This window comes from Ictalurus punctatus, chromosome 19, assembly GCF_001660625.3.
Source record: "Ictalurus punctatus breed USDA103 chromosome 19, Coco_2.0, whole genome shotgun sequence".
NCBI lineage: Eukaryota > Metazoa > Chordata > Actinopteri > Siluriformes > Ictaluridae > Ictalurus > Ictalurus punctatus.
The window spans coordinates 17,448,696-17,475,002 of NC_030434.2; the positions used below are offsets into that span (position 1 = coordinate 17,448,696).

Consider the following 26,307-nt stretch of genomic DNA (forward strand, 5'->3'; position numbering starts at 1 on the left):
TCTCCACTAATATTTTTATTCACGTGTGTGAAACTCATGTCCATACAGAGCAGTTATTTCTCATAGCAATGTTGACTCAGATTTCATTTCTGTATGTTTCCGCCAAACAAAACTGTCAGAAAATCTTACACACACACAGAGTGTATTTAGGTCACTGGATGTCTAATACATGCTGTTTACACCATGTAAATCTGCAGATGGTGGGAATGTTAAACTGATGTTTAGGGTCAGGAAAAGGGGTGAATAAAGCAGTGTTCACTCGCCCAACAGCATCCTCCAGCCACGGCATCATTTCTTTAATAGAATATTTCTTACAGATACATCTCTCTGGGAGCCCACCGACCTGTCAACCACTTTTAGGCAATTTAGACAAATTGATGAGACGAGAGATGACGTTCAAATTGTACAAAAAACACCCATTAAAACTGGTCTGGTAAGAAAAAAAAATGGTAACAAACAAGAAAGATGGTCCTTAGAACAGGTGGACTGACTTAACGCTAACACGTACCCCTGTCAATCCGATAAGAGTCTACATTGAAGAATGAAAAGAACAAAATCTCCCCCATCGATAACATAAGTAAGCTCACAGTCTGTCGCTATGATGTCTGTCCAAGTCCCTCAACTCAGCAACAATCAAAGGGAGAAAAACTAAGGATGATGAACAATTTCTCTATTTCGGGGAAAACGAGACAAAAGAAAAAGATGAATGTGGCGATAAGCTTTGAAGCTTAAGACAGTGAACATCTTCCTTTTTAATAATTGAACTTTTTCTTATTTTAAGCCATTTCATGTATAAGCTTTTCGATTTTTTTTCCCCTCCTATAATTGTTGATTCAGTGCAATGCATGGAACAATAAAAGGGTCCCCCCAGGATTGTTGCAGCGTTTTGTTTGCGAGCGATGGTGTTGGGTGTGCCAGATGTGGTTTAACTTGTGTCCATGGACTCCATGTTGGCTGATGAGGAGTCCCTCTGGATACTGTCGAAGATGGCAGCCAGCTCAGGGTTGGAGCTGATCTGTGACTGAAACTCGCTCATCAGGGGGCTCTTCTCTGCCTCGGGGATGGTGAGCAGAGCCGCAACCGCCCGCATGGCCGACCGCTTCAGCTCATCCTGCTTTTCAAACTCCTGCTTTACAGAGTTCGCCTTTACCTAAGGGAGCATGAGAGGGAGCCCGTAAACAGAAAAAAGAACTTCAAGTTAGCACTCTCCTAGCTTGAGCTATATTTCTAGCTAAGGATGGACTGCTTGTACGTCTTTTATGGAGAACCGTGTTTATTCACCTTTGTAGTACATGTGGCTCTGAGAGGCTCTACCAGTCTGTCCAACCTCTGCAGCACAGCGCTAGGACACAGAGTGGAGAGTCGGGCCAGCATCAGGAATGTCAGCATCTAAAGGGGGGGGGGGTTTTAAAAAAAAAAGATTTAAAAAATGGGGCTATCAACAAATGTGAACTGTACAACATTAGGGGTGTAACACAATCACATCTATATCAGATATTATATATATATATATATATATAATATATATATCTACATATACACATCTATCTATCTAGGTAGGTAGGTAGGTAGGTGGGTAGATAGATTGATTTAATGAATTTAGTTGGTTCTATTGGCCACAACATAAACAAACTAGCAACCACATCACCTGACCAGGACCAGGCAGTTACTGATGTTAACATTATGGCCCATCTTTTTCCTGCAAGCTTCATATCGGACCTCTCGCTCCTGCCCATATGAAAAGTTTAAATCTCTTGCTCAAACAACTTTTTTTTTGCTGCACCAAGTCCTGATGTATACCTCTAGTCTCAGCCAAACCAAAGACGTCCAAACAAAAGGTCTCTCTTTATATCTTAAAAAAAAAAAAAAAATAAAAATCATATACGGGGTGCCTCCTGGTCATATCTGTGTTCATATCCACTTACAGCACATTATTCCAGATAATGTATTCGTATTCAGTTACATCTCTAGTCTACATGCTCTTTATCTGTAATATATAATATGCTACAGAGGCTTTGATATGACTACAACCCAACCCCCCCAGTCTTTCATATTCTGTATTAGACACACGATCCGAATGCCAAAAAAGCTTTCGAGTCATAAAAGATTCATAATTTGGTGCACTAATGAGAAATAATAGTCTACCTTGATATCATAATGGTCTTTGAGTCCATCTTCGACATGGTTAAGAAATTCAAAGATGTCGAGTCTATCGAGGCAGCTGTCTAGAAGAGTGTACATGCACTCGAAAGCAGCCTTCCGGATGTCCAGGCCGTCATCCACTGTGTGCTTGAATGGACCCATTTCAACCTAACGCACATCAAGGAGAATCTCGGGTGAGCTCTGAAAGAATGGTGACATTGACACTGTAACAAAAGTAAGAAGAAAAATAAGTTACGCCTACCTCTCTAATCAGCTCTTTGCGCACTTTGGTCTCATTGTATAAGTGAGGAAGTACAGTGTCCAAGAGGTCTCGGATAAGCGAGGGCTTATTATGGGCTGCAGAGTTGAATGTTACAAGTGCCACTCTTCGCACATTAAGGTCTGGGTCTTCCAATGTTTTCAGAAAATCACCTACAATGATTGTCAAAAAAAAATGAAAGGAATTTTTTAAAATTTCTTTTAAGAGTTAAGAAGAGGGGAAAATATTTACAGTCTGAACACTTACCTATGCAGTTTTTCAGTAGGGGATCAATTGTCTGTGGGTGGTCTGAAATTGTAAACTTTACAGCAGTAACTACTGAGCTTCTGGCATAAGAAGAACCTGCAAGAAAAAAAGAAATCGTATCCCTCAGTAAAAGATAATGTATTGAAAGTAAATAATCAAACTCAAGTATGATTCACAGTCATCTTCTAGATTTGAATTATTTTTAATTCAAATCTAACGCCTGACACATGGGTAACCATATGCTGTTTAACTTTCGTTTATTCTCATTGTGAGACTAAAAAAGTAAACCTACACATTTACACAATCAGCAATGTTCCCGAGCTTTGGCAGCCGCAAAGGTGTTGCTTTTTGAGGTTAGTGTAGGTTTAAATTCCTCATATTTCTTGCTTTTCAACTGGAACTATGCACACCTGCTTCCCCCCCGCCAAGTTGAATGCTATTGGCTGTTTGGTGCTGACATCAGGTGTTTATGTGCATGCGCTCGTGGACTAATCATAACTTAAGGATCAAAGCCCGAGTTGACAGAGTATGTTGATAACCAGCATCATGGAACCTATAAAGCCTAATTGGATCGGTTTGGTCATCTCGAAACAAATCTCGTAACCCTCAGCTTGTTCAACTACCTTCATGGTACAGGCCTCAGCTATCTCCTAGGAGTAATGTCGCACGTGTGATGCTAACCTGATAACAGATAGCCCTTTAGCCTAGGCAGTAGCGTCTCAGGGTCTATAAGAGTGAGCTTGCCCAGGCATTCTGCCACCACGTTCCGGGTGCCCTCTTCTGTACACTCGCAGTGTTTGAGCAACAAAGCCCACACACTCTCTACGTACGGCTTGAGGCCGCCTACTGATGCTGAGCTGATGATCTCTTTGAGCGAGTGCAGCAGCAGGTACTGGCGCTTGGGTTGGCCCGAGATCTCTTGCAGCACGAAGGGCAGGTACTCAGGCAGGTTGCCCACACTGATGCTGCCCAGTGCGTAGGAGGCAGCTGACTTCACCTCTTCACTGGCAGAGGAGAAGGCATCCAGGATGACTGTTTTGAGTTCAGGTTGGCCACTCAGGTCCACATGGTGGCCCACTTCACCCAGGGAGAGCAGGGCCAGAAGGCGGATTGAGTCAGTGGAGCGCGAGTTCTTAACATCCTGGATGAACTGACCGACTACGGCAGGGCCCTCTTTAGGGCAGGCACGGGTGAGGGCCGCCACACACTTGGCGATGGAGTAGTACGACTGCTTGTGGGTGAGTGAGGCGCTCTGTGCATACACAGGGCTGGTAAGCATGCGCAGCAGGTCCATGTAGCCTAGGCTGGCCGTGCCAGTGGCCACTAGAGCCTGAAAAAACTCTAGCATAGCGCCAAGAGCACCACCCTGGAGAAGTGGTGAGCGCACCAATGCAATGAGCTCCGAGAGGATGGAACCACTGATCTTGGCAAGCGAGTCTGGGTGCACACGGGCCAGTGTGGTCAGGAAGCTGATGGCCATCTGCGAGACATGCATGTCACTCTCACTGATGAGTGGTGGCAGCTCATCTAGCACAGCGTCAATCATGGCTGCTGTCACACTGTCACTGTAGTTCTTAACCAGTATATCCAGCCCTGCCAAAGTGCTTAACTTCAGCGCCCGTTGGTTCTTGCGCAGAAACGAGGCCAGGATCGGAACTGCATCAGCTAGGATGGGACGCAGGTCGATCTTGAGTGGTGAGCCAGCAATGAGTGTCAGAGCTTTCACCGTTGTCAATCTGGTGATCTCGTTCCGTAGCCGCTCCAGAAAGATGCAGAGCGTGCCTGGGAGGTCTGCACCCAGACTGTCCCCCAAGTTGCAGATGATTTGGCCCATGCAAGAGATAGCACGCTCTTTGACCTCCTGATCAATGTCAGCTGCCTTGAGACGCTTGATGGTGCAGGCAAAGAGGTCACTGATATAGGGCGAGGCATCGAAGGCATCAGTTTGGTCGAGGGGCCGGATCACCCGCACCAGCTGTTGGGTGACCAGCAGGGCTTCTGAGGTGATCTTGTAGAAGGGATCGCCCACACAGGCCACTACAGGGGGCACCAAGGCCTGAATATGGGGGTGGAAGACTTGAGGCTGGTGATTGCACAGGATCACATATAAACAGGACAGGGCATCAATCTTCAGATTGGATGAGCTTGATTTGTCATTCAGAGAGAATATGATTCCTAAAGAAAAAGGAGGGAAAGGGCATTTAAAAAAAAGAAGGGTATCACAAAAGATCACTAGCATTATTCAGAAGTGTTTCCACTAACCACAATTAATTGTCTAAAGCTGCATTGACACATGGCATGCCATGTGAAATATCAATGGGAATATACTTCAAATATATTTTTCTCATAAGAATTCATAGAGGTGCCAATAATTGTTGCACACCGATATTTAACAAAGATTTTTTGTTAAATGCACACCTGCATTGTGTTTACAATTGCATGATATCCATCGAAGCAGAGTATTCTCATGATTTTTTTTTAAACAAAAGATCAAAAGGTTAAACAAAGACAATTTTTCAGTCTTCTTTACTCATATTTCCCAAGGGTGCCAATATTAGTGGAGGGCACTGTGTGTGTGTACGTATATATACACATACCCACACACACACACGGTGTGAAAAATCTAAGATAAAACAAAGGCAAATTGAGTAAACACAAAATACAGTTTTTAAATGATAGTCATTTATTGAATCAAATATTTATTCAAATTTATTGACAATAAAAGTTATCCAATACCAACTGGGCCGTGTGAAAATGTATTTGCCCCCTTAGTTACTAATTCCTCAAATCTATGAAACTGCATTCATAATGGGGTTCAGCTGGACTAGACACAACCAGGCCTGATTACTGCAAACGCTGTTCAATCAAATCAACACTTACATAGAACTTTTTCAACAGCATGAAGTAAAAAGGTCTTACCCAGTAACACACTATGTTAAAACTGAAAGAAATTCCAGAAATGATGAGGAAGAAGGTGATTGAAATACATCAGTCTGGGAAGGGTTACAAAGCTATTTCAAAGGCTCTGCGACTCCAAATAACCACAGTGAGAGCCATTATCTCCAAATGGAAAAACTCGATATAGTGGCGAACCTTCCCAGAAGTGGCCGACCTTTCAAAATTCCTCCAAGAGCACAGCAACGACTCATCCAGCAAGTTATATAAGAGTCAAGGACAACATCAAAGGACCTACAGGCCTTTCTGCATCAATAAAGGCCACTGTTCATGACTCCACTATCAGAAAGACACTGGGCAAAAATGGCATCCATGAAATAGTGGCGAGGTGAAAACCCAGAACGTGGAATGGTTTGGGTTATGTCAGATGTAAGGGGGCCCTGTATTCCAAACACAGAATTCCACAAAAAGAGCATCATACCTAAGATGTGGAATGGTGGAGGAAGTGTGATGGTGTGGGGATGCTTTGCTGCTTCAGGACCTGGGCAACTTGCAATAATTGACGGAAACATGAATTCTACTCTCGATCAGAAAACGTCCAGGAGAATGTCCAGTCTTCAGTCCGTAAGTTGAAACTCAAGCGCAACTGGACTGATGCAGCAAGACAATGATCTAAAGGATCATAGGACTATGTCCTAGTGCTAGAAGTAAGTGAAAGACTGATCATCAGTTATCAGAAGCATTTTGTTGCAGTTATTTCTGCTGAAGGTGGCACAACCAGATTTTAAGTTTAAGGGGGTGATTTGTTTTTCACATGGGTGATAAGTGTTGGATAACTTTTTTGTTTCGATAAAAAAGTAAATGAATAAAAACTGTATTGTGTTTACACTTAGGTTGCCTTTGTTTTATGTTGTATTTTGTTCGAAGATCTAAAACTACTTAGTATGTGATAAAGTTTTCTTTTTTTTTTTCTTTTAAATCAGCAAATGCTTCACCATAGCACTGTACAGACAGACAGACAGACAGTGAGAGAGAGATTGCAATACTGATATTATGTCATTCTGTTGCCCAGGCCTAATTCTAACTTAATGCCCGTGTGTAGAAAACGTTCAGGACACTGTAAAATGCAGGGGATGCCAGAGGCACATACCTGGAACAAGCACTGGGATGTGCTGAGTCAGAGCCCCAGGGAGCACATTTACCAGCTCTGTCAGCATGTTGAAGCAGCACTGCCTGGTCTTCACACTCTTCTCCTTCATTTGTTTATGCAGGGCTTTCACGATCATGGGCACCTACACAAACATGCAAAATTAGCTTACAACCTCAACATTTGATATTAGGTTTGCTTATGAAACACTAATGCTATCCTGTGTATGCACAGTATATACCAAGACTGAGTGAGAGTGTGTGTTCCACCTGGCTCTGCAGCATTGTGAGTGGAGTCTCGCCTTGTTCCATAGCGTCAGGGTCACACAGCCAGCTCTGGGCTGGCCGTGTCTGTTTTAGCAGGGACAGGTACGCGTGGAACACATCAGCCTTTACGTTCTCCTCACGTTCCTTGAAGCGGGCGATAAGCGCCGGGGAGACTGTGCGGTAGAACTCGGGCAGCATCTCATGCCGGGTGCTCACCACAGCATCCAGGCATTTAGCTGCCGCTCGCCGCACCTTCCAACTCATGTCGTCATCATCGCTGTATTCGTCATCGCTTCCTGCAAATGGTTCCGAGGGACGGAGTCGGTTATATGTAGATAAATAACAACCCGCAGTTGTACAGTTATAGTTACGATACCCGCCTTTAATTCCCTCGACTAAACCGAACGAGACAATACATGGTCATCACATGCACTTATAAAGGGAGCAGAAAAATGCTGCCTCTCTGTGTCCAGTTGACTCTCAGGTCTCATCTTCACCTAACAACTGCAGGAGAAAGAGTTACCAAGAAGGGCACAGTGACACTAGCACTTTGAAGCTCCTCTACTCTTTAATCAGTGATAGATCCATGGCCTAGTCATATACTCAGGCATTCACATCTGACATTATTGCCTAAAGACAGTCTGGCACACAGTCATCCAACCCCCCCATGATTGAGAGGACAGCCATGAGAGCACTCAGGTGAGAAAGCAGTTATCAATCTGCTGCTTTCAGGAGTGCCATAGGCACCGGCAGAGTCAATATAGAGATATTCCATGCAAGAATCAAACTTCGTCTGTACTGGTTACGGGTGTTATCGTATTTCACACTCTACAGCAAAACAAAGGGGTTTCAGGATGATAGTGAGACATACTAAGGACCTTATAAACCCAGAAAAGGTTGGATTGAGACCTGGACAGCCTTCATCCAGTCTTAATACCTTGGTAGTCTTCATCAACACCATCCGCATCCATTGCATTCTCATCTTCATCCTCATCATCGTAGTTGTAGTTGGGGTCATAGGTTAAGTATTTGAGGCAGATGTTGATGATTGTTGGGACATGGGGGTAAACCTCTTTTGGACACCTAGGTACAGAAGGAGTGTGCGTTACTGGATTAGACACGGTTCTGAAAACTGTTCACATTTTAAAAAGCGCATGCCCAGTGGGGGTTACAGTAGGCTGCATACTCTTCCCTTCTGTCTTCTGTTCAGCTCTCAGTCTGCAAGCTTATCTTGGAAAAACACAAGCAGATAATCCCCTCTACATATCTGTCAATTCTGCAGCTGAAGAAAAACCTGAGTGTGTTTAAACCCACAGAAAGCACATTTATTGAAAGTACTAAAAAGAGAAATGCTGTAGAGAGAAAAGGAGTGGGTGGCTGAAATTCATTTCCCCCCCACCGGAAGCCACTATAATGAGGTGATGAGGAGATAAGGATACGAGAATAAGCAAGGACAAGTAATCTCAGACATTTATGAGGTTGAATCTCAGAGTGTCTATTTGCCTACCGTAGGTGTTTTCTACGGCAAAATCTTTCCCTTACACTTCACATGGCTTGAATAAACCATTCAAGTAAAAGATCTTTCCTGCTCACGCCCCCTACTTGTTTGAAATGATACTATCGGGACATGATGAGAACTACACAGAATCTTCTTCTCCCCAGGAGTCTGCGTATTCACTTATTTTCATTACTCAGTATTCAAGCATTTAACTAGCTCAACATACTTTGGGATAGAATTATGTTAGCCTCTAGATACTAAGGCAATCAAAACTGTACAAGGCTTTTACTTGCTTGATGGACTAGCTAATGAATTTATATGATTTATCCATCCATGCACCTGTAAACCAGTTATGCAAATACAAACCTCCTGACGAAGGACTCAAAGGCTTGTATGCAGTATTCCCTCAGTTCATCATCATCGATGTTACAGAACTTCACCACTAACGGAATTATCTTCTCCAAGTACTCGCCTGTAGAGGATACGAACAGCACAGTTAACGTTCATCCATCTATTATGTACATGTCAGGTAATCTTTAAAGCAGCACCTTGAGATATTGAAAATGTTAAATAAATAAATAAATAAATAAATAAATAATAAAAAACCACCTTAGAAATAAAACAACTTTAGAATTCTGCCCGATAAAGGCTTCTCTCTTTTTAGCCCAGATGAATAAAAGATGTCACAGACAAAACTTAATTAAAACTAGTAGCAGGGGAAAGAACTACAAAATTGCTTTGAATGCACTTGACTGAAGTAATCTTGCACATCTTAATCGCTGCTGTCTTTGTCTCGTCAAACGGAACTGGTAATTGGCCGATGGCTGAACACGCTCGCTAGCACAGCTAACCTAAATGACTTTTCACTTCATTTCACCCGCACCGTCCTGCGTGCTTCTCGGCGGCGCGGCTGTGGGACTCAGCACAGTGACAAGGTGACAGGTAATAACTGCGTGACTGCAGATCACCCCATCGCCTGTCACTAACGCTTGAGGAACTTGTGCAGCCTGCTTTCAGAGAATTATGTTCCTCTCCCCGGTTCTCAATGTGTGGCCCTGGAGAACTCACAGATCCCTGAAGCATAGCGTTAGCAATTTGAAAAAATTGTTACGGTAGTACAATCACAGCCCATTATCAAAAGTTATTATATTTATTATTGACTCATAGTGCACATATTATGGTTTTGAAACATGCCTAATTTTGTTGTAAAGGTCTCATACAATAGATTTGCATGCATCCAAAGTCAAAAAACACTTTAACGTGCTCATAATTTAAACTGCAGCATTACCTATTTCCCCACAGTGTCACAAACGACTCGTTAAATGATCCGTTCTAAAGGATTCATTCTAAACTCCTCCTTTCAGAGAGCATACTCTGCTCTGATTGGTCAGATGTCCCAGTCTGTTGTGATTGGTCTACTGCTGTCAGAAAAGGAAACACCCACTACCATAACCATTTTCAGCTCCGTCTGTTTGCGAGCAGCCAATGAAGACCAGAGGCGGGGCTTTTTGTTACAAACCTACATAGGTTAGTACAGGAAGTAAAGTCTGGAATTACTGACGACTCGTTTCAGCTGTTCAGAATCGCTTCCTTCTTTTGGGAGTCAATAACTCCGTTTGCCGTGCACTTTGATTTTTGAAACTTTGCAGACTTTTTACACTCACAAACAGCTCTATAACACACTACATGAAAGGTAATATTTGAAAAAAACATAGTAGATGCACTTTAACAGTTATAAGTCTGTTTGACTGGTCACCTGAATTGAATGGGTTTAATATAGCTCAAAAAACAAGTAGGCCTATAAATAATCAAAATGACAATCTTAATAAAAATCTGTTCTAGTGGTGAAAAGTTCAGGAATAAATGGTAAATGGCGCACTTATATAGCGCTTTTATCCAAAGCGCTTTACACTGTAGCAACTGGAGCAACCTGGGGTTCAGCGTCTTGCCCAAGGACACTCCCACATGTGGAGTCACGTGGGCCGGGAATCAAACAGCCAACCCCACAGTTAGTGGACAACCCACTCTACTACCTGAGCCACAGCCGCCCATAAAAAGGAATAAAAAGCTCTATGGCTCCAAATCAATAACCACAACATTATTGTACACATTTGAATAACGTGCCTCATATTTGAATAGAATCAGCAGGGATCCTGGATTAAACAATCTGATAGCAAATTCTGAATAAATCGTTCACATGCACCCAAAATTCACTAGTGTCTGTGCACAGGTGTATGTCTGAGGATTTGTTACATTTTGATTACAATAGCAATGGATTACTAAGGGATTATTAGGCTAAACATGGCTGGTAAGCAATTCAGGAACTTGAAGCTAGCAGAATTCAAAACATGCCTTGGGACGCTTTTGTTGCAATTGTAACAGCAAATGTGGTGCAAAAATTAAATTTTTATCTGGTTTATGTGTACAGTACATGAAAAAAATAACCAGTTGGAAAGAAAAACTAGAAGGCGCCTCCATAGACAAACACCATTTCCTCACCAATTCTGTGGCCGGCTTGTCGGCTGATGGCAGCGATGCATTGGATATAAGTGCGAGTGGTGGACATGGAATCGTTGCGTGAGAGCTCAGACAGCAAGTGCTCGATGAGGTCTACGAAGACGAGGTTCCCACAGCTCATGACCAGATGACCCAGAGCTATAATGGTCCTCTTCCTCACAGCCAACCGTGGGCTGGTCAACTGGGGCAGCAGGCAGCTCAGGATGGAAGGGTGGAAGTTCACCAACAGGCCTCCTTGTCTAAATATAAAAAAGAAATAAATTAAATTTGGAACATGTCATCTATCAAACCTTGACTGGTATCACACAATGTACAGAAAGCAGTTCAAAAGCAGTCTGGGCATTTTAACACTCAAATGTGTCATTACAATTTGAAAATAAGTACCACACACGTACTATGGTACAGAATGTACAATTGAACCAGGATCTGAGAGATTGTGTCTAGGCATGCACACTGCTCTAAGTAGGAAGCCTCAGGATGTGAATGTTCACAGCAATGCTACTGAAGGCTGTTCACCTTATCTTAATCTCATTCAATCATTAGAATGCTTTTTTCTTATTCAATTCTACAACAAAAAGATATTAATATTTGAAGAGAATCTAAAGCAGCTATTAGGGATTGACCAAAAAACAAAAACATTGGATGACAATTATTAATATGACATTCACTGAATGAACCTAGATGAAGCATCAATAAAGTCTCTTTTTAAATGTTCTGGAAAAACAAATACCTGGATATGATTTGAACAGAACAGAAGCCAAAGTGCCAGGCGTGTTGCTAATTCACTTTCAGTTCCTCCAGGATTTAGCGATCACAGAAATTAACAGGAAATCAAGCAATCTCCGCAATATTCAGATGAGCTTACGATTTTACTAAAATTACCGCAGATTTTCAGATTTGGGTCGAGATGCGTCCTGTGACGTCAGCACAATGTACATTCAGCCAAAGCACTCTGAGTCACGTGCATAGAGCTGAAAGGCCTCATTTAACATCATTGTGAAAGATTGTACAAAACAATTTCATGCAAATTGCAATTTCTTCAATTCAAGTAGTTTTCTGGAAGAAGAAGAAGAAAAAAAAACAGCAGAAAAACCTCTGCAAGTAGCAGTAGTATTTTGGTTTAATACCACGTCAGCTTCGGTGGCTATCTTATGGCAGACATTATTCAAATGTTAAAAGGGAAGGGAAATGCTAATATCTGGTTTAAGAAGTTTGTCCAGTTAAAAGATGTTTTCTCATAACATTAAAAAGATAGATGGTTCAATCTTCTTATTGCAGGTCAGATTTATGCATAGCTTTTCCAGTTTCAAAGGGGGAAGAGGGCAGAAGTGAGGCTGGCTTAAACTGTCGAGGTTTGTGTTCAAGTTCCCTATACGAGGTATGACGTATATTCTGATATAGTTTGGTCTCATACAGATATGAGACCAAAGAGTCTGAGATGGTTGGGTTTGGTCTCATACAGATACGTATACAGAGGGTGGTAGGTTGATTCATAGGCTGGGTTGTGTGGGTTTGTTTTTATCTTGATTGCATATTGGAGAGCTAACTTTAGATGCCTAATTTGAAGAGGTGACTCATTAGCTTCTGTGTATAGACCTTGTATTAGAGAGGCCTTAAAAGCTCCCAAGGCAAGTCATAATAATTGATGGAGTACAGCATCTAGTGTTTGCAGGTGTGATTTCCTTGCAGAGCCGTAGACTTCACTCCCATAGTCTAATCGGGAACGGCCCAACAACCTGAAGTACGTAGCCGCAGTACAACAGTGCATCGCTTCATTGCTTTTAAGCACTTGTTCCTTAGTGACTTTATGTGGGGGATAAAAGTCATTTTATTGTCCCAGGTGAGGCCTAGGAAAATAAATGGTAAATGGTCTGCACTTATATAGCGCTATTTTAACCTTAGCGGTTCCAAAGGGCTTTACACTGCGTCTCATTCACCCATTCACCCATTCACCCATTCACACACACACACACACACACACACACACACACACACACACACACACACACACACACACACACACACACACACACACTAATGGTAGCAGAGCTGTCATGCAAGGCGCTAACTTGCCACCGGGAGCAACTTGGGGTTCAGTGTCTGGCCCAAGAACACTTCGGCATGCGGAGTCACGTGGGCCAGGAATCGAACCACCAAACCTACGATTAGTGCACAACCCGCTCTACCACCTGAACCACAGCCGCCCATAGTACAAAAAGGCACAAAAGGATGCATACTGTCTTGGTTTTGGAGAATTTGAAGCCATTTTCCATTGCCCACTCATTTCTTTTATTTATGCATAATTCCATTTCTTTTATTTTGCATTTTTTTGGCCGCAACAATCACAAAAACAAACTCAGCGAAATATTGTATGGACTGCTTTGTGAGTATACTAAATGTATAGCTTCACAGAATAAAGAGAACAAAAATCAGCAAGTTGTTCCTTATTGTATAATTGGGAAATTATTGGATTAAAGTACAACATGTAAAATATCAGCATGGAAGTGGACTATAAGAGCTTGGCTACTCTGAGTATTTCTACATAATTGACTACAAGGTTTGCCTGACAAATGTGTTTTCTAACTTTAGCTTTTGCTTGATGTTCATTAACATAAGATATCGAGTATGACAGAGTATGGGATATTTTGTTTTTGCATCTAAACCCATCGCAGCCATTTAAACTGTTTACGCTTCAGATCTCAGCCACGAACATTACGATCGCAATGTGTGTGCCACTCAGAGCCCTACAAAATTATATCAGGGGGAGAAAAAAAAAAAGAAAACGTAATGGTTGATTCATCAGCTACAATAGTAGCTAAACTAGAAGGCTCTACTAGCACATGCAGCTCTGTGTTTTTCCATTGCACATTCAAAAACTAGAAATGGTCAGTGTGACTTTAGGTTGCATTTCATTTTCCAACAACGTGAGAGACATCATGCAGTGCTCATCAAAGCACACAGTGACTTTACTCCATAGTTAAGTCCAAAGAAATGAGGGCTTGGATTAACTTTGATCAGCCTCTGGGTTAAATAACTTCTCCCAGCTTAGATATAATGAGTACCTGTCTCTTCTTATTGTTCCATTCTCTATTTTAGAAGACAAAAAAAGATATATGTTGTATCAGCAACTAACAGGGCTTCTAGAAACACACCGGAGCTCCGATAGTAACTGAACTGAATTAAAGAGAGGACACTGAGACACCGTTCTCGAATCGACAGAAGAAGCCGTCTACCTCGCATCAGGAATGTGTTCGAGTGAGTGTACCTGCACAGCATGTCAGCCATGATGTCCAGGGCTTCGAGTTGCACCGACACATCCTCCTGCTTGGCAATGGCACTTGTGAGACGGCCTGTTATCTTTTTACAAACGCTGGCAGCAAGGGCAGAGCCTACGGGGGAAAAAAACAACAAAAAAACAAAAACAGACTGTCTGAATTTGACTGTACTTATAATGGAACTCTGTTCTTATGAGAGGAAAAGTCAGAATGCAGGGGTTTCGGGAAGATTACCGCTAGATGCTGGTGGGAGTTCCCCGATCACGGTCTTCAGACCAATGCTGGAAATGTCTCGAAGCTGCTCTTTATCTGACAGCATGTTCGTGCACAACGTGTCCACAATCGTCTCGACCTGGTACTCTTTTACTTTGCTCACGAGTGGTCCCAAACTACGACACAAATCAGCAACATTTTAACGACAGCCTAGAAACGGACTTTATTTAATAAGCACAAAGGTTTATGTCCATGCCCATTTTCTAGTGACAGGTTTTTTCTTCTTTGTGCTCAACAATGACTTAAATCATAAAAAGCCTCAAAAGACTCAATAAGTAATTTATGACCAGATAATAAATAAATATTTTCTTTTAAAAGCGACAAGTGCAATTGCGAAGGCCCATCATTGTTCATTTTAAGGCATTTTAATCCACAAATTAATTACAGGAGAGGACAAATCACAGTCTGAGCTCCTTAGTATTCTTGTTTGTCTGATGGTTTAAACAGCCAGAGGAAAAAAATATACACATCCTACTATTCTATTATATCGTATTACTATTAACTTGTCCAAAACAGAGGTTTTGATTATGTTTATACATAACGCACTACTCAACGATGTGATGTATGATGATGCTCCAACTATAGTTCTCACTACAACACATTAGCCAAGGAGCGATCTGGCTGACATTATAAACATTTAATATTAGGCAGATTAATCAGTGTGAAAAACTTAATGACTTTTTGTCATTGTGCTACATCAAACAATATCAGAGAGGATACAGAGTATTGCTACAGAGCTGTCCTCACTGGGAATTTATCTACATATCTAATATGGCCAAAAGTTTGTGGACACCTGACCATCACACCCGTATGTTCTTGCTGAACATCCCATTTCCGATTTACTCCGACTCTGCTGTTATAATAACGGGAAAGATCGCCCGTCCTCTAACACTCATTATTCCATCTAGTAAAAACAATCCTACCCATGGAGAGACAGCATCTCAGCTGGTGTTTGTAGTTAAGCAGGCAGCGTATTTTAGAAACAAGTAGCATACGCTTACAGTCACACAATCCCTGCATTAAAATATAAACATCAAATGCAAACTTTTTGTGAGTCACTATGAAGAAATGTGCCCCCCGCCCGCTCTTTTTTTGGAGAGAGATGGAAAAGAAACGGTTGATCCACTGCGATTTACTCAGGATTATGTTAATGAATGTAAATGAAGATGAATTTACTCTGATGCTTAGTCCAAAACCACTCGGCTCTGTCAATCATCAAATTTTACACAGCTGTAGTCTCAAGGAGCTTTCTCTGACAGTCTAAATATTTAAAAATAAATAAGGAAGGAAAAATGCAGTCATGGTGAGGACACGCCTCAGTATGGCTTGACATTGCAGCCATACTTACAACTAAAACTACCTGCAATACGTACACCTTTACTTAACCGTGACAATCCTGTTACAGAGACACTGTGGGAGTGTGTGGGCAAGTCTTTTTTTTGTATTAGTTGCAAAATTCTACCAGCACAATCAGCCAGTACCATTTCACTGCCAGGTTCTGAACTTCTCCGTTTTTGTCTTCCAGAAGTTTGAGGATCATCTTGACCACTTTCCGCTCGCTGTCATCATCCAGCTTGATCGAGTCCTTCTGCAGCTCTGACATCAAGTCATTAGTGGCCATGAATCTGTAGAAGCAAAAACACATCCTGATTAATTAAACACAAAAAAAATGCAGATTAGACCCAAGTACAAAATATACATACAACAAAAAATAATACATGCTTATTTTTACGATTAAAAGTAGAGTTCATTAACAGTTGCGGTTTTCAGATGGAGACCGGAACAGTAAACGCATTTCAATGTTTTCTTCTAAAAACCCTCTCTTTGCAAGCTGTGGTGCAGGGGATACAAATCATCAAGTCTGGCAAATCATCGTCAAGCATCATCCTGTTTTTGTTTTTTTTTGTTTTTTACTAAACTACGAATGTTCTCATCGCGGATAATTTTTTAAATAATTAAAACAGGTTTTAAATATTTCACTAGCCTGGGCTATTTGTGAAATTTAGAGATCCTGTTAAACACATTTTACAGCAGACTCCAGCTGCACTGCTTCCCACATGCTCCCATGTTAATCAAAGTGGTCTTTTACACACGACATCTGCCGCACAGTTGATTTTTTCCCCCCTCAGTTTCTATTACAACATTCATGTTATATTTTAGCTTTGCAGTTCAGGCCCTGAATGGAAACAGACAACGGACTATATTTCAGTGTCCTACTGCAGCAACGCATAAAACCCAGCCTGTATCGAACGCTCGAACTACCACAGACCGTAGGGGTGATGTTCATGCTACACCGACAAACTTTACAGCAGCATGCATAAGTATTTACCCCCTTTTCCACATTTCACATAGTGCTACAGCTTGAACTGAAATGTAATTCAGATTATCTTTTTTTTTTTTTTTTAAATGGTGAGCAAACCTATGCAAGCCTCTGTGTGACTGTATATAGCGGTAATGCATGTTTATAACACTGATGGCTGATCACTACACGTAGTTGTGTGTTATACTTACTAAACCAGTGAAAAAATAAACAAATTACAAAAACGAATGCTCAACATCCAGGATACTTGAAGCACAGGTGACGGCAATTTGTGAAACAGGCTTTATGTTAAATGCAAAACCTTACCTGGCGAGGTGAACTAGTGGTATCATTTGCATGGTTTAGTGCCCGTGTGCATCAAATAGAAGAAGCGACTAGGTGGGTGGAAAATCAGAGTTCAATGCTATCAAACTATGTCAGATGACTGAAGTAAGCTGCAGATGAGTGTACCGTCACTGGCTCGGATATCCAGCCATTCATAACAGCGAAAAAACAAAAAAAGAACCGTGTGTGACCTTTCTCGCGTTCATTTTGCTCTGCAGTGCAGGAATACATGTAGGACAGCTGATTAATGAGCAAAGACCAAGGACACTTTTAAAAAGATTATTTCACATTCTGTGGCCTGTGCCCTTCCTTACAGTGAAGCATTGTGAAGTTTCAAAGTAGTACGTCCGTGCCTCCATATCTACTGCTGGTGGGGAAAAAACAACAGAGATGGTGGAGATTGGGGTCACAGGAAGTGTACGCTCTTTTATTGGGTCACTGTCCAAAAAAACCCTGCTATACTACACAAGTGGTTTTCAGTATGAAGTAAGAACCTGTACAGCTCTCATTTTAATAAGCCTATAATTGTACATGGGTACACTCTGCCCCTGTAGCAGAAGGTAAACAGACAGGAGATTGGGTTTACCACATTCTCAGATACACTTGTATCCTGAGTCTTGTCTAGAACTTTCAGTAGAAATGACTTAGTAACTTCTAACTGAACGGCCTGCACAAGCCATCAGCATGCCAATTCCCGCCATACCAGCTTCAATGGCTATTTCATGGCAAATACAGGTCTTTATCAGACATACATAATACAAAATTCAATAATAATAAAAGTAATAAGTCATTACAAAATAAATAAAATAAAATAAAAATATATCACTATATAATTCAGCTTAAATAGTAAAACACTTCTGTACATGACAACTCTATGAAAGATTCTTTAAATTTGCTTGCGATATAAAATTGCACAAAAAATAAATAAATAAATAAATAAATAAATAAAAGAGAAAGTTTTCCTGGGTGCGTCTTACAAAACAAGCCTTTCAAAGTTTGACCTGATAAAAGGCATGTCTCATGACATTATAAATAGGGCAAGCTAAACAAATATGTTTTATGGTCAAGGGAGTGTTGCAATACTGGTATTTTGGCAATTCTTCGTCCTTCAATAAATATCCAAGTGTAAGTCTGGCGTGACCTACACGGCACCTTGTGTACACCACCTGATCATGTCTAGTTTTAAAAGGGTAACTGCAGATTTCTCCCACTACAAGGTTTATTTAGAATAATGTGTGTTTTCATTCAGTATCGATTTAAAAAATATATAGTTGATTAATCGGTTATCGGCCGGTAGCTCCCAGCTTAGTTATCTCAAAGGAGATATTTTATTGATAGCTGCTGTAGAGCTGTAACGGAATGAAAATTTCATATCACGGTTATCAGTATTATCACAGGATTAAAATGTGCTGAAAATGTACAAAACGTACTGATACACACTGACGTTGTTTAAACAGGTTTTATATTTGACTATAAAGTGATGGATGGTTGTCACTAGGCTTGCTGCGAGCATTTAGTTCAGTTGGAGAACATGGCGGAAGGCGGTGACGGCGCTCGGGAGATTTTCCAACCTTCCTAGAGGACCAATCCAAAGTGTGGTCATGTTTTGGATTCGATAAAAATGCTGAGGGAAACTTAATAGAAAAGGGTAACCCTGTCTACAGAGCTTGCCAGAAGGAAGTTGCTGCGAAAGGGGGCTTTGGTGCTTTGTTGGCGCTTTTACCTCTTTCCCCCTCGCTTTTTAATCGCTTATGAATGCCCGTGCGGCCACGTGCAGATCACGATCACTTTCGAATTTGCGGCAATCCTGGGGCAGCAATTGCTTGAATGGTGGGTTCATTATTATTCTTAATGAAAAACAACAGTACAATGACAAACTCGCTTATATTAAACCAAATCTTCCGCCATTGTCCTGTCAGGCAGCTCGCCTCACTCTCCCCGTCAGGCAGCTCGCCTCACTCTCCCCGTCAGGCAGCTCGCCTCACTCTCCCCGTCAGGCAGCTCGCCTCACTCTCCCCGTCAGGCAGCTCGCCTCACTCTCCCCGTCAGGCAGCTCGCCTCACTCTCGTCACGTGACTAAATGAAATAGGACTCTTGCTGATCTGTGCTGCGACTCTTGACTCATTCGGCTCATGCTGAATTGAGCAGACACGTTGTTTTTAATCGTAGCGTCCCTTTTCACGCTCAAAAAACAACGTTGCATTCTGCACCTGCGTCAGACTCGTGCTGCGTGTGTGTGGACAGCATTTACAGCGAGTTTTACAAATCACAAAAATTGTGCACGGTTTTAATGATAATTAAACGTGACAAGGTAATACTAACCGTCTGGGAATTTTATCGTGAAACCGGTAACCGTTTCATCCGTAAGCTGCTAGCTGGAGTAATGCTGTCAGTCCCTGTCACTGAAGACTGGCAGCCCTGGAATTACAAACTTGGCAGAAGGACAACCAGATGCCACATCTGCACAGGTACTACTCAAGAACTGATTTAAACACATCTGCCTCTCATCCTGCATGTCAGCGTTTGGTAAACTCATCATAACCCACTTTGGAATTAAACCAGAGTGGATTAGCATATAGGCACCCATCCTGCCTGGGCGTGAACATCAAAGCTGCTGCGTCTGAAGCTTCGTAACTGGGGGGAAAAAATAAAATACCCAGCATCCAAACTGAGACACATGCCCCCAGCGCGCAAACAAATAGAGCCTGTGAACAGCTGCTTTGGCAAAGGTTTAACGGGAAGCAATTTTTAAAAGGGCTCAAGACAGGATGAATAATGCATAGGGGTCCAATCAACTGCAGGCTAAATAAGCGTCTGCACGAGGAAACAAAAATGGTAAGCAGACAAACCATCCAATGGGGTAATTTTAAGCTAAAATTAGGAAATCAGAGCACACAACAGATGAAGATTTAAGAGGCATTTTACACACCTTTGAGAACTGGAAGGGCTGAACTGATACGGTGAGACTTACATGGAAGCATCGTAAACCTTTCACTGCTGTTACACAAACACCAAACTCGGGATGTGCCGTCTGCCTAATATTAAAGCACACCTGTTATGGTTTTGAAACGTGCCTAGTTTTGTTGTAAAGCTCTTGTACAATAGATTTACATGCATACAAGGAAAAGAATAATCATTTAAATTATAGCATTACCTTTTTCGCCCCAGTGTCAAAAACGACTCGTTAAATGAGCCGTTCTAAAGGATTCGTTCTAAACTCTCATATTCTGCTCTGATTGGTCAGATGTCCCAGTCTGTTATGATTGGTCTACTGCTGTCAGAAAAGGAAACGCCCACATAACCATTTTCAGCTCCGTCTGTTCACGAGCAGCCGATGAAGACCAGAGGCGGGGCTTTTTGTTACAAGCCTACGTAGGTTAGTTCAGGAAGTAAAGTCTGGAATTACTGATGACTCGTTTCAGCTGTTCAGAATCGCTTCCTTCTTTTGGGAGTCAATAACTCCTTTATCGTGCGCTTTGAGTTTTGAAACTTTGCAGACGTTTTACATTCACAAAGAGCTCTATAACACACTACATGAAAGGTCATATTTGAAAACCATAATAGATGCACTTTAAAACTGAAATATATGTTTGATACATAATGTAGTATCATTTCTACTGCAGTTACCGTTCTCCTTTTAATGGTATAGCACGTGATTAACAGAAACAGTGAATATGAAAAGCTTTACTGAATGTCAGATCAATAGTTTGGCTTGTAGTTTGAGGTCAACTGATTGATCGGTTTTGCAGATTAAGACACTGATAACCGATTGCTGGAACTATGGATTATCGGCAGAATTCCTCAGATAGTTTTTGCAGGAGCGACTGCGATCATTATACAGTACAAGAAGGTTATTATACTAATAATAATTAGTAATAATCTGACAGTCAGTACAGAGAACTGCATGTTATATTTATCACACCAATAAATGAAAACACAAATGCTGTAATTAAACACAGCGCCCGGTGTAAAATGAAAAACAATGGCGGAGCTGCTGAAACGTTGCTTCTGGTGTAAAACTTGCTTAATTTACAAACCTGATCTACCCGCTGTGCGTCCACTCTAGAGCACTTTTAATAGAGTTTTACTGAACGTTATTGGAAATGCATTCTCTCTCTTTTGTCCCAAGAGCTTCATATCTGACCACCTGCTCCATCCAGCACGAGAGTAACAACCACCTGCTCCTGAGACTCAACAGTGCTCTCTGCATCAAAACATTCCCCGCACATGGCTTTTCCTTTTTCCAGTTTCTACTACTGACTTCCTGCACAACAAATACCAAACAGTGATTTCAGCCTTCAGATGCTGGCACCTCAATCAGTAAGATGGGTATTTTTGAATACGCAGAATTTTTTTAAAAAAAAAACATTAATTTGTAATATACTATAGTAGTGGTTCTCAACAGTGGGGGCTAGGGGGGCGCGGAGAGATCGGAAAGTGGGGCGCAAAATGTTTTCAAGAAAGAAAAAAAAACAGACAGGGCATCATTTGTGTACTCGGAGTATTTTATTGCTTTTCAACTAGAATGTTAATAAATGAAAAACCCCACGTTCCTTCTCCCTCTGTATTTTCTTTTTGCTTGGGAGAGGTGGAGCTTAGCCCGCCTTTTATCTAGCCGTCAGTGCAGACCAGTGTTGCCAACTTAACAACTTTTCAGACCCCTTTAGCTACCTTTTTTTGCAAAAATAAAGGTGCTTAACGACAAATCTAGCAACTTTTTGGACAAACCTTAGCGACTTTCCAAATGTCAGCAGTACTGTCCTGCAAGCGTGAGGTCTTGCTTTCCCACTGCACTCTCACCTCTCTCTGCGTCGGCTCTGTTCAGTGAGTGACCAAGAGACGGAGATTTAACAATGTCATGGATAAAGAGACGCGCCCTTCGTCGTCAAAGTAGTTACAGTGTTCAGAAACACTTTTGATCATTTATGTTCAATACCTGTCCGCTATATAGTTTTATAAGTTTTTGTTTTTTTATCACACAGAAAAGTTAGGAAAATCTTTTTTTTTTTTTTTTTAAATAAAAAGCAAAAAAAAAAAAAAGTATGTGTATCTATCTACCAAAATAGGTAAGGTTTTTATACACACACATTCTCTCTCTCATATTACATACATACACACACACACACACACACACACACACACACACACACACACACATATATATATATATATATATATATATATATATATATATATATATATATATATATATATATATATATATATATATATATATATATATATATATATATATATATATATATATGAGAGAGAGAGAACAGAAAAGATAATCATTACACCTGGTCTCCTCCAGTATGGGGGGGCACATGATAGGGAAAGCATGGGTCGGCTTTAGTTACAAAAGGTTGAGAACCTCTGTACTATAGTAATGCACATGTACACATGACACATTTTGATTCACAATTGAAAATGATCCCTCCCAAACACTATCATGAGAAAATGTGTGCGGTTTTAAATAACAAATCTCCCCACGTTCAGTAACAAGCATGCAGATGGAGGAATCTGTTTAGCCTCCACAGCATGTATATTAGGGAGAAATACATTTCCAGCATGCAACATCTACAAAACAACACTGGCTGCTCAGCTATATATTTTTTTGGCTAAGCAGCACAGCATACTTCCGCGCTAGTTATACTTTTCTTCTGGCTGAGCTTGTTACCTTTCCTCACAGCCACGCTCTCATTCAGCACGAAAACACGATAAATACTGACAACCTAAGTACTGTGTGATTTCAGTAGTCTTTTAAGATTTACTTATCACCCGTGCATGATACCAGGTCATGCAGAAAATCGTATCGCACAAACAGGAACAAGCCCTCAGTATAATAGTGGTAATGTAATGTCTAGAGAAAACATGTCGAAAAGGCAAAGAGGAGTTGGGAGTCATTTGGGGGGTAAAAGAGGACTACATTCATGCATCCATTTTCCATACAGTTTATCCGATACAATAACGCGGTGGGAGCCTGTCCCAGGAAACTCGGACACTAGGCGGGACACACCCTGGACACGGTGCCAACCCATCGCAGGGTACACTCACACACACATTCACACACACTATAGACAACCAACCTATAGTGCATGTCTTTGGACAGGGAGAGGACATCAGCGTACCCGGAAGAAGCCCCTGAAGCACGGGGAGACCATGCAAACTGCACACACAGGGCCCCTGGAGGCAGGATACAAACCGCCAGAAAACAAAACAAAACAAAACATGCCATGACCATTCTTCAAACTGAGCTTGAGGTCATATTGAGAAAATATTTTTTCCCCATGTCAATTAGCATGTTTTGTTTAGGTTTCCTCAATCCCACTACCATATTTGTAGCTTTTGTGTTTTTTTTTTGGAGTTTCACATAATCCTATGTTTTCCTCCTATTGGTGACTTTCATGTCCTAGCAGCTATTATACTCGGAGGTTTAACAAGGCCAGATGCATTCAAAGACCGCTGATCTCTATTCATGACCATAAGTGTTCTTTTACGCTATGTGGTTTTTGTCTGGAAGAGCAATCTCTGTTTGAAAATCCTACAGTGTAAAGACAACTTAAGAGATTAAATATAAGTCATTCTCAAAAAAAAAATTTTTGAGATTAGTTTTTTTGTTGTTGTTTTTTTAAATCTCTGTATCACTTTTGTTATATACACACACACGATATGGCCAAAAGTATGTGAACACCTGACCATCACACCCATATGTGCTTGTTGAACAGCCCATTCCAGATGTATTCCCCCTCTGCTGTTACAATAACCTCCACTCTTCTGGGAAGCTTTTCCCGCTAGGTTTCGGAGCATGGCTGGGGGGATGTGATCATTCAGCCATAAGAGCATTAGTGAGGTCAGACATTGATATTGGGCGAGGAGGTCTGGGATCCAGTCAGTATTCCAGTTCGTCCTAAAGGTGTTCATTGGGGTTGAGGTCAGGGCTCTGTGCAGGACACTAGAGTTCATCCACACCATCCTTGGCACACCATGTCTACATGATGATCGCTTTGTGCACAGGAGCATAGTCATGCTGGAACAGATTTGAGCCTCTTAGTTCCAGTGACGGGAAATCTTAATGCTACAGCATACAAAGACATCCGATAAATGTCTAGTGGTTAAGACGTTGGTCTACTAATCGCAAGTTCAAACCGGGGCACTGCCCAGCTGCCACTGCTGGGCCCCTCAGCAAGGCCCTTAACTGCTCAGTTGCATATATGAGATGAATGTAAGTCGCTCTAGATAAGGCCGTCTGCCAAAATGCCATAAACGTAAATGTAAACTTTGTAGCAACAGTTTGGGGACGAACCGCATGATGGGTATGATGGTCAGATATCCACACACTTTTGGTCATATCGTGTACACACACAAGATACCTTTGTACAAGGATTTAATAATACATTTTCACCACTGCCCTCTGTGTGTGTGTTTAATAGTTGATTAATATCGCGATACCATGACACACTGTTATTTTCAAACAAAGTTATCATACCGTGACGGTTTCAAACCGTACCAGCCCTTGTTAGAGAGTTGTGCAGGATTAACTTTAACAAACCTCTCATTAGTTAAACACCAACTTAACACTTATTCTCTCACACTGTATATTCAACTAGACGGAAAACGTAAATAAAAGTGACAGAGAAGTAGCTGGCTAAGCTAACCGTGACAACCTTACACTGTTCCCGAGCACTACTAGCAATAATATTAAACACAGAGCAGTGTTTTCTCCGTGTGCAGCTCTGCTTATAGTCTGGAAAGGAAAATATGTTCCGGACCTGAACAGTTAGAGCTATAATGAAACTGAACCTGCAGGGATTTAGGTGGCTAGCTAACCCAGCTTCTCACACTTGGTGTAAATTAATTTAAAAACAAACAAACAAAAACCGTTAACTAAGCGTTTTTAAAACAGGCTTACACAATCACTTCTGTACAGCTCCTAGAGAACATCAACACGCAAGTCAAAGTCTGACAGCAAAGCTAGCATGCTAAGCTAACGCTAGCTAAGCGGAATGATCCGCGGCCTAGCTAGCCGAGTTGTGCAGCGCGAGTTCCAGCTAAACGAACGGCGATAAAAAACCGTTTCACCGCGTCAACAGCTGCAACCGCGAGGCGTTTATCTCACTCTATCCTGCATTAGCCTCACACCACCGCACCTGAAATCCTTGTCGCTGGACGTCATCTTCTCCAGCAGATTAGAGATGTGATACGAAGCACTCGCCATGTTTGCAGTGCTGTGTGTATGACACGGCTTTCGCTAGCAACCACTTGTAAGTGTTGAGGCTGTTTCCTCCCTTTCCTCTTTCGCGTACGCGGCTGCAAAGTAAAGCCCAGTTCTCCGGGATTTCCTCGCTTCTACTCGTCTCCGGGCGGCGATCAAAGGCTGGACAGACTCGAGTAGACTTTCATCCCTTTTTCACTTCGGTTGTTTGAATGGAAGTCCGACTTCGCCGTGCAGGAGAGGGAGGAGCCGCGGATCCACACCAGCAGCGCCGTTACACGGGTCAAAGTTGAGGGGAAAATTCTATGGGCGGGACTTCTCTTTGATTGACAGGTGGATTGTCGTATCGATGGTCTGGTAGCCATTCCCGGAAATGGAGACTCGGTCGGTACGTTGTTTCTTTTTTGTGAGATATTGTATATGGATTTACGAAGACGGGACAAACTGCAAGTAGCAAAACATTAAATAAGGGGTGACCGATATATAATATGGTTTATTAAATAAATAAATAAATAAATAAAGTAATATCCATACATTTTAGCAGATCTTAGGCTTTTCTTGTTATTCACCAATCTATTCTAAAGGTGCTTATTGGTGAGGCGAAGTCATTGTAACAACATTTTTTTTTTTAATCTGTTTTTGTTTTTAATGTAGGTGCAAATAGTGGTGCAAGTTGAGGAGTTAGTGTTTGATAGTAAATTGTTCAGTTCAGTCTCATGGCAGAAGGGTGTTGCCGGAGAGCATGTGGGGTAAAGAGTCTGTTGGAGGGGTTATTTACAATGCTGGTGGCTCTGCAGACTCAGCTTTTATGGTGAGTGCTCTTGATGGAGGTGAGAAAAAATCCCAATGATATTTTCATTTGTTTTCACTATCTCCATCCATCCATCTTCTATACCGCTTTATCCTTTT

At 41.6% G+C, this 26,307-nt stretch overlaps 1 protein-coding gene and 1 long non-coding RNA gene across 4 annotated transcripts in view; one reads left to right on the forward strand and one right to left on the reverse strand.

Annotated features, from left to right (window-relative positions):
• On the reverse strand, positions 1-25,684 carry cand1 (cullin-associated and neddylation-dissociated 1). Its single transcript, XM_017494445.3, has 15 exons — positions 25,334-25,684; positions 16,021-16,164; positions 14,501-14,655; positions 14,257-14,380; positions 10,974-11,230; positions 8,841-8,946; positions 7,914-8,059; positions 6,980-7,272; positions 6,714-6,855; positions 3,350-4,843; positions 2,669-2,764; positions 2,405-2,574; positions 2,146-2,310; positions 1,282-1,389; positions 1-1,150 (listed from the first exon to the last, which is right to left on the reverse strand). The coding sequence occupies exons 1-15, from the start codon at positions 25,399-25,401 to the stop codon at positions 926-928; spliced, it is 3,693 nt and encodes a 1,230-aa protein (XP_017349934.1). The 5' UTR covers positions 25,402-25,684; the 3' UTR covers positions 1-925.
• Positions 25,633-26,307, forward strand: part of LOC108279876 (uncharacterized) — an 8,187-nt gene continuing 7,512 nt past the window's right edge. For 2 of the 3 annotated variants that reach the window (XR_008398358.1, XR_001815629.3), the window contains exons 1-2: positions 25,633-25,786; positions 26,053-26,209. This is a non-coding gene — a long non-coding RNA (uncharacterized LOC108279876). Of the gene's footprint in view, positions 25,871-26,052; positions 26,210-26,307 lie in introns of all 3 variants that reach the window. The other variant, XR_001815630.3, reaches the window with a different exon arrangement.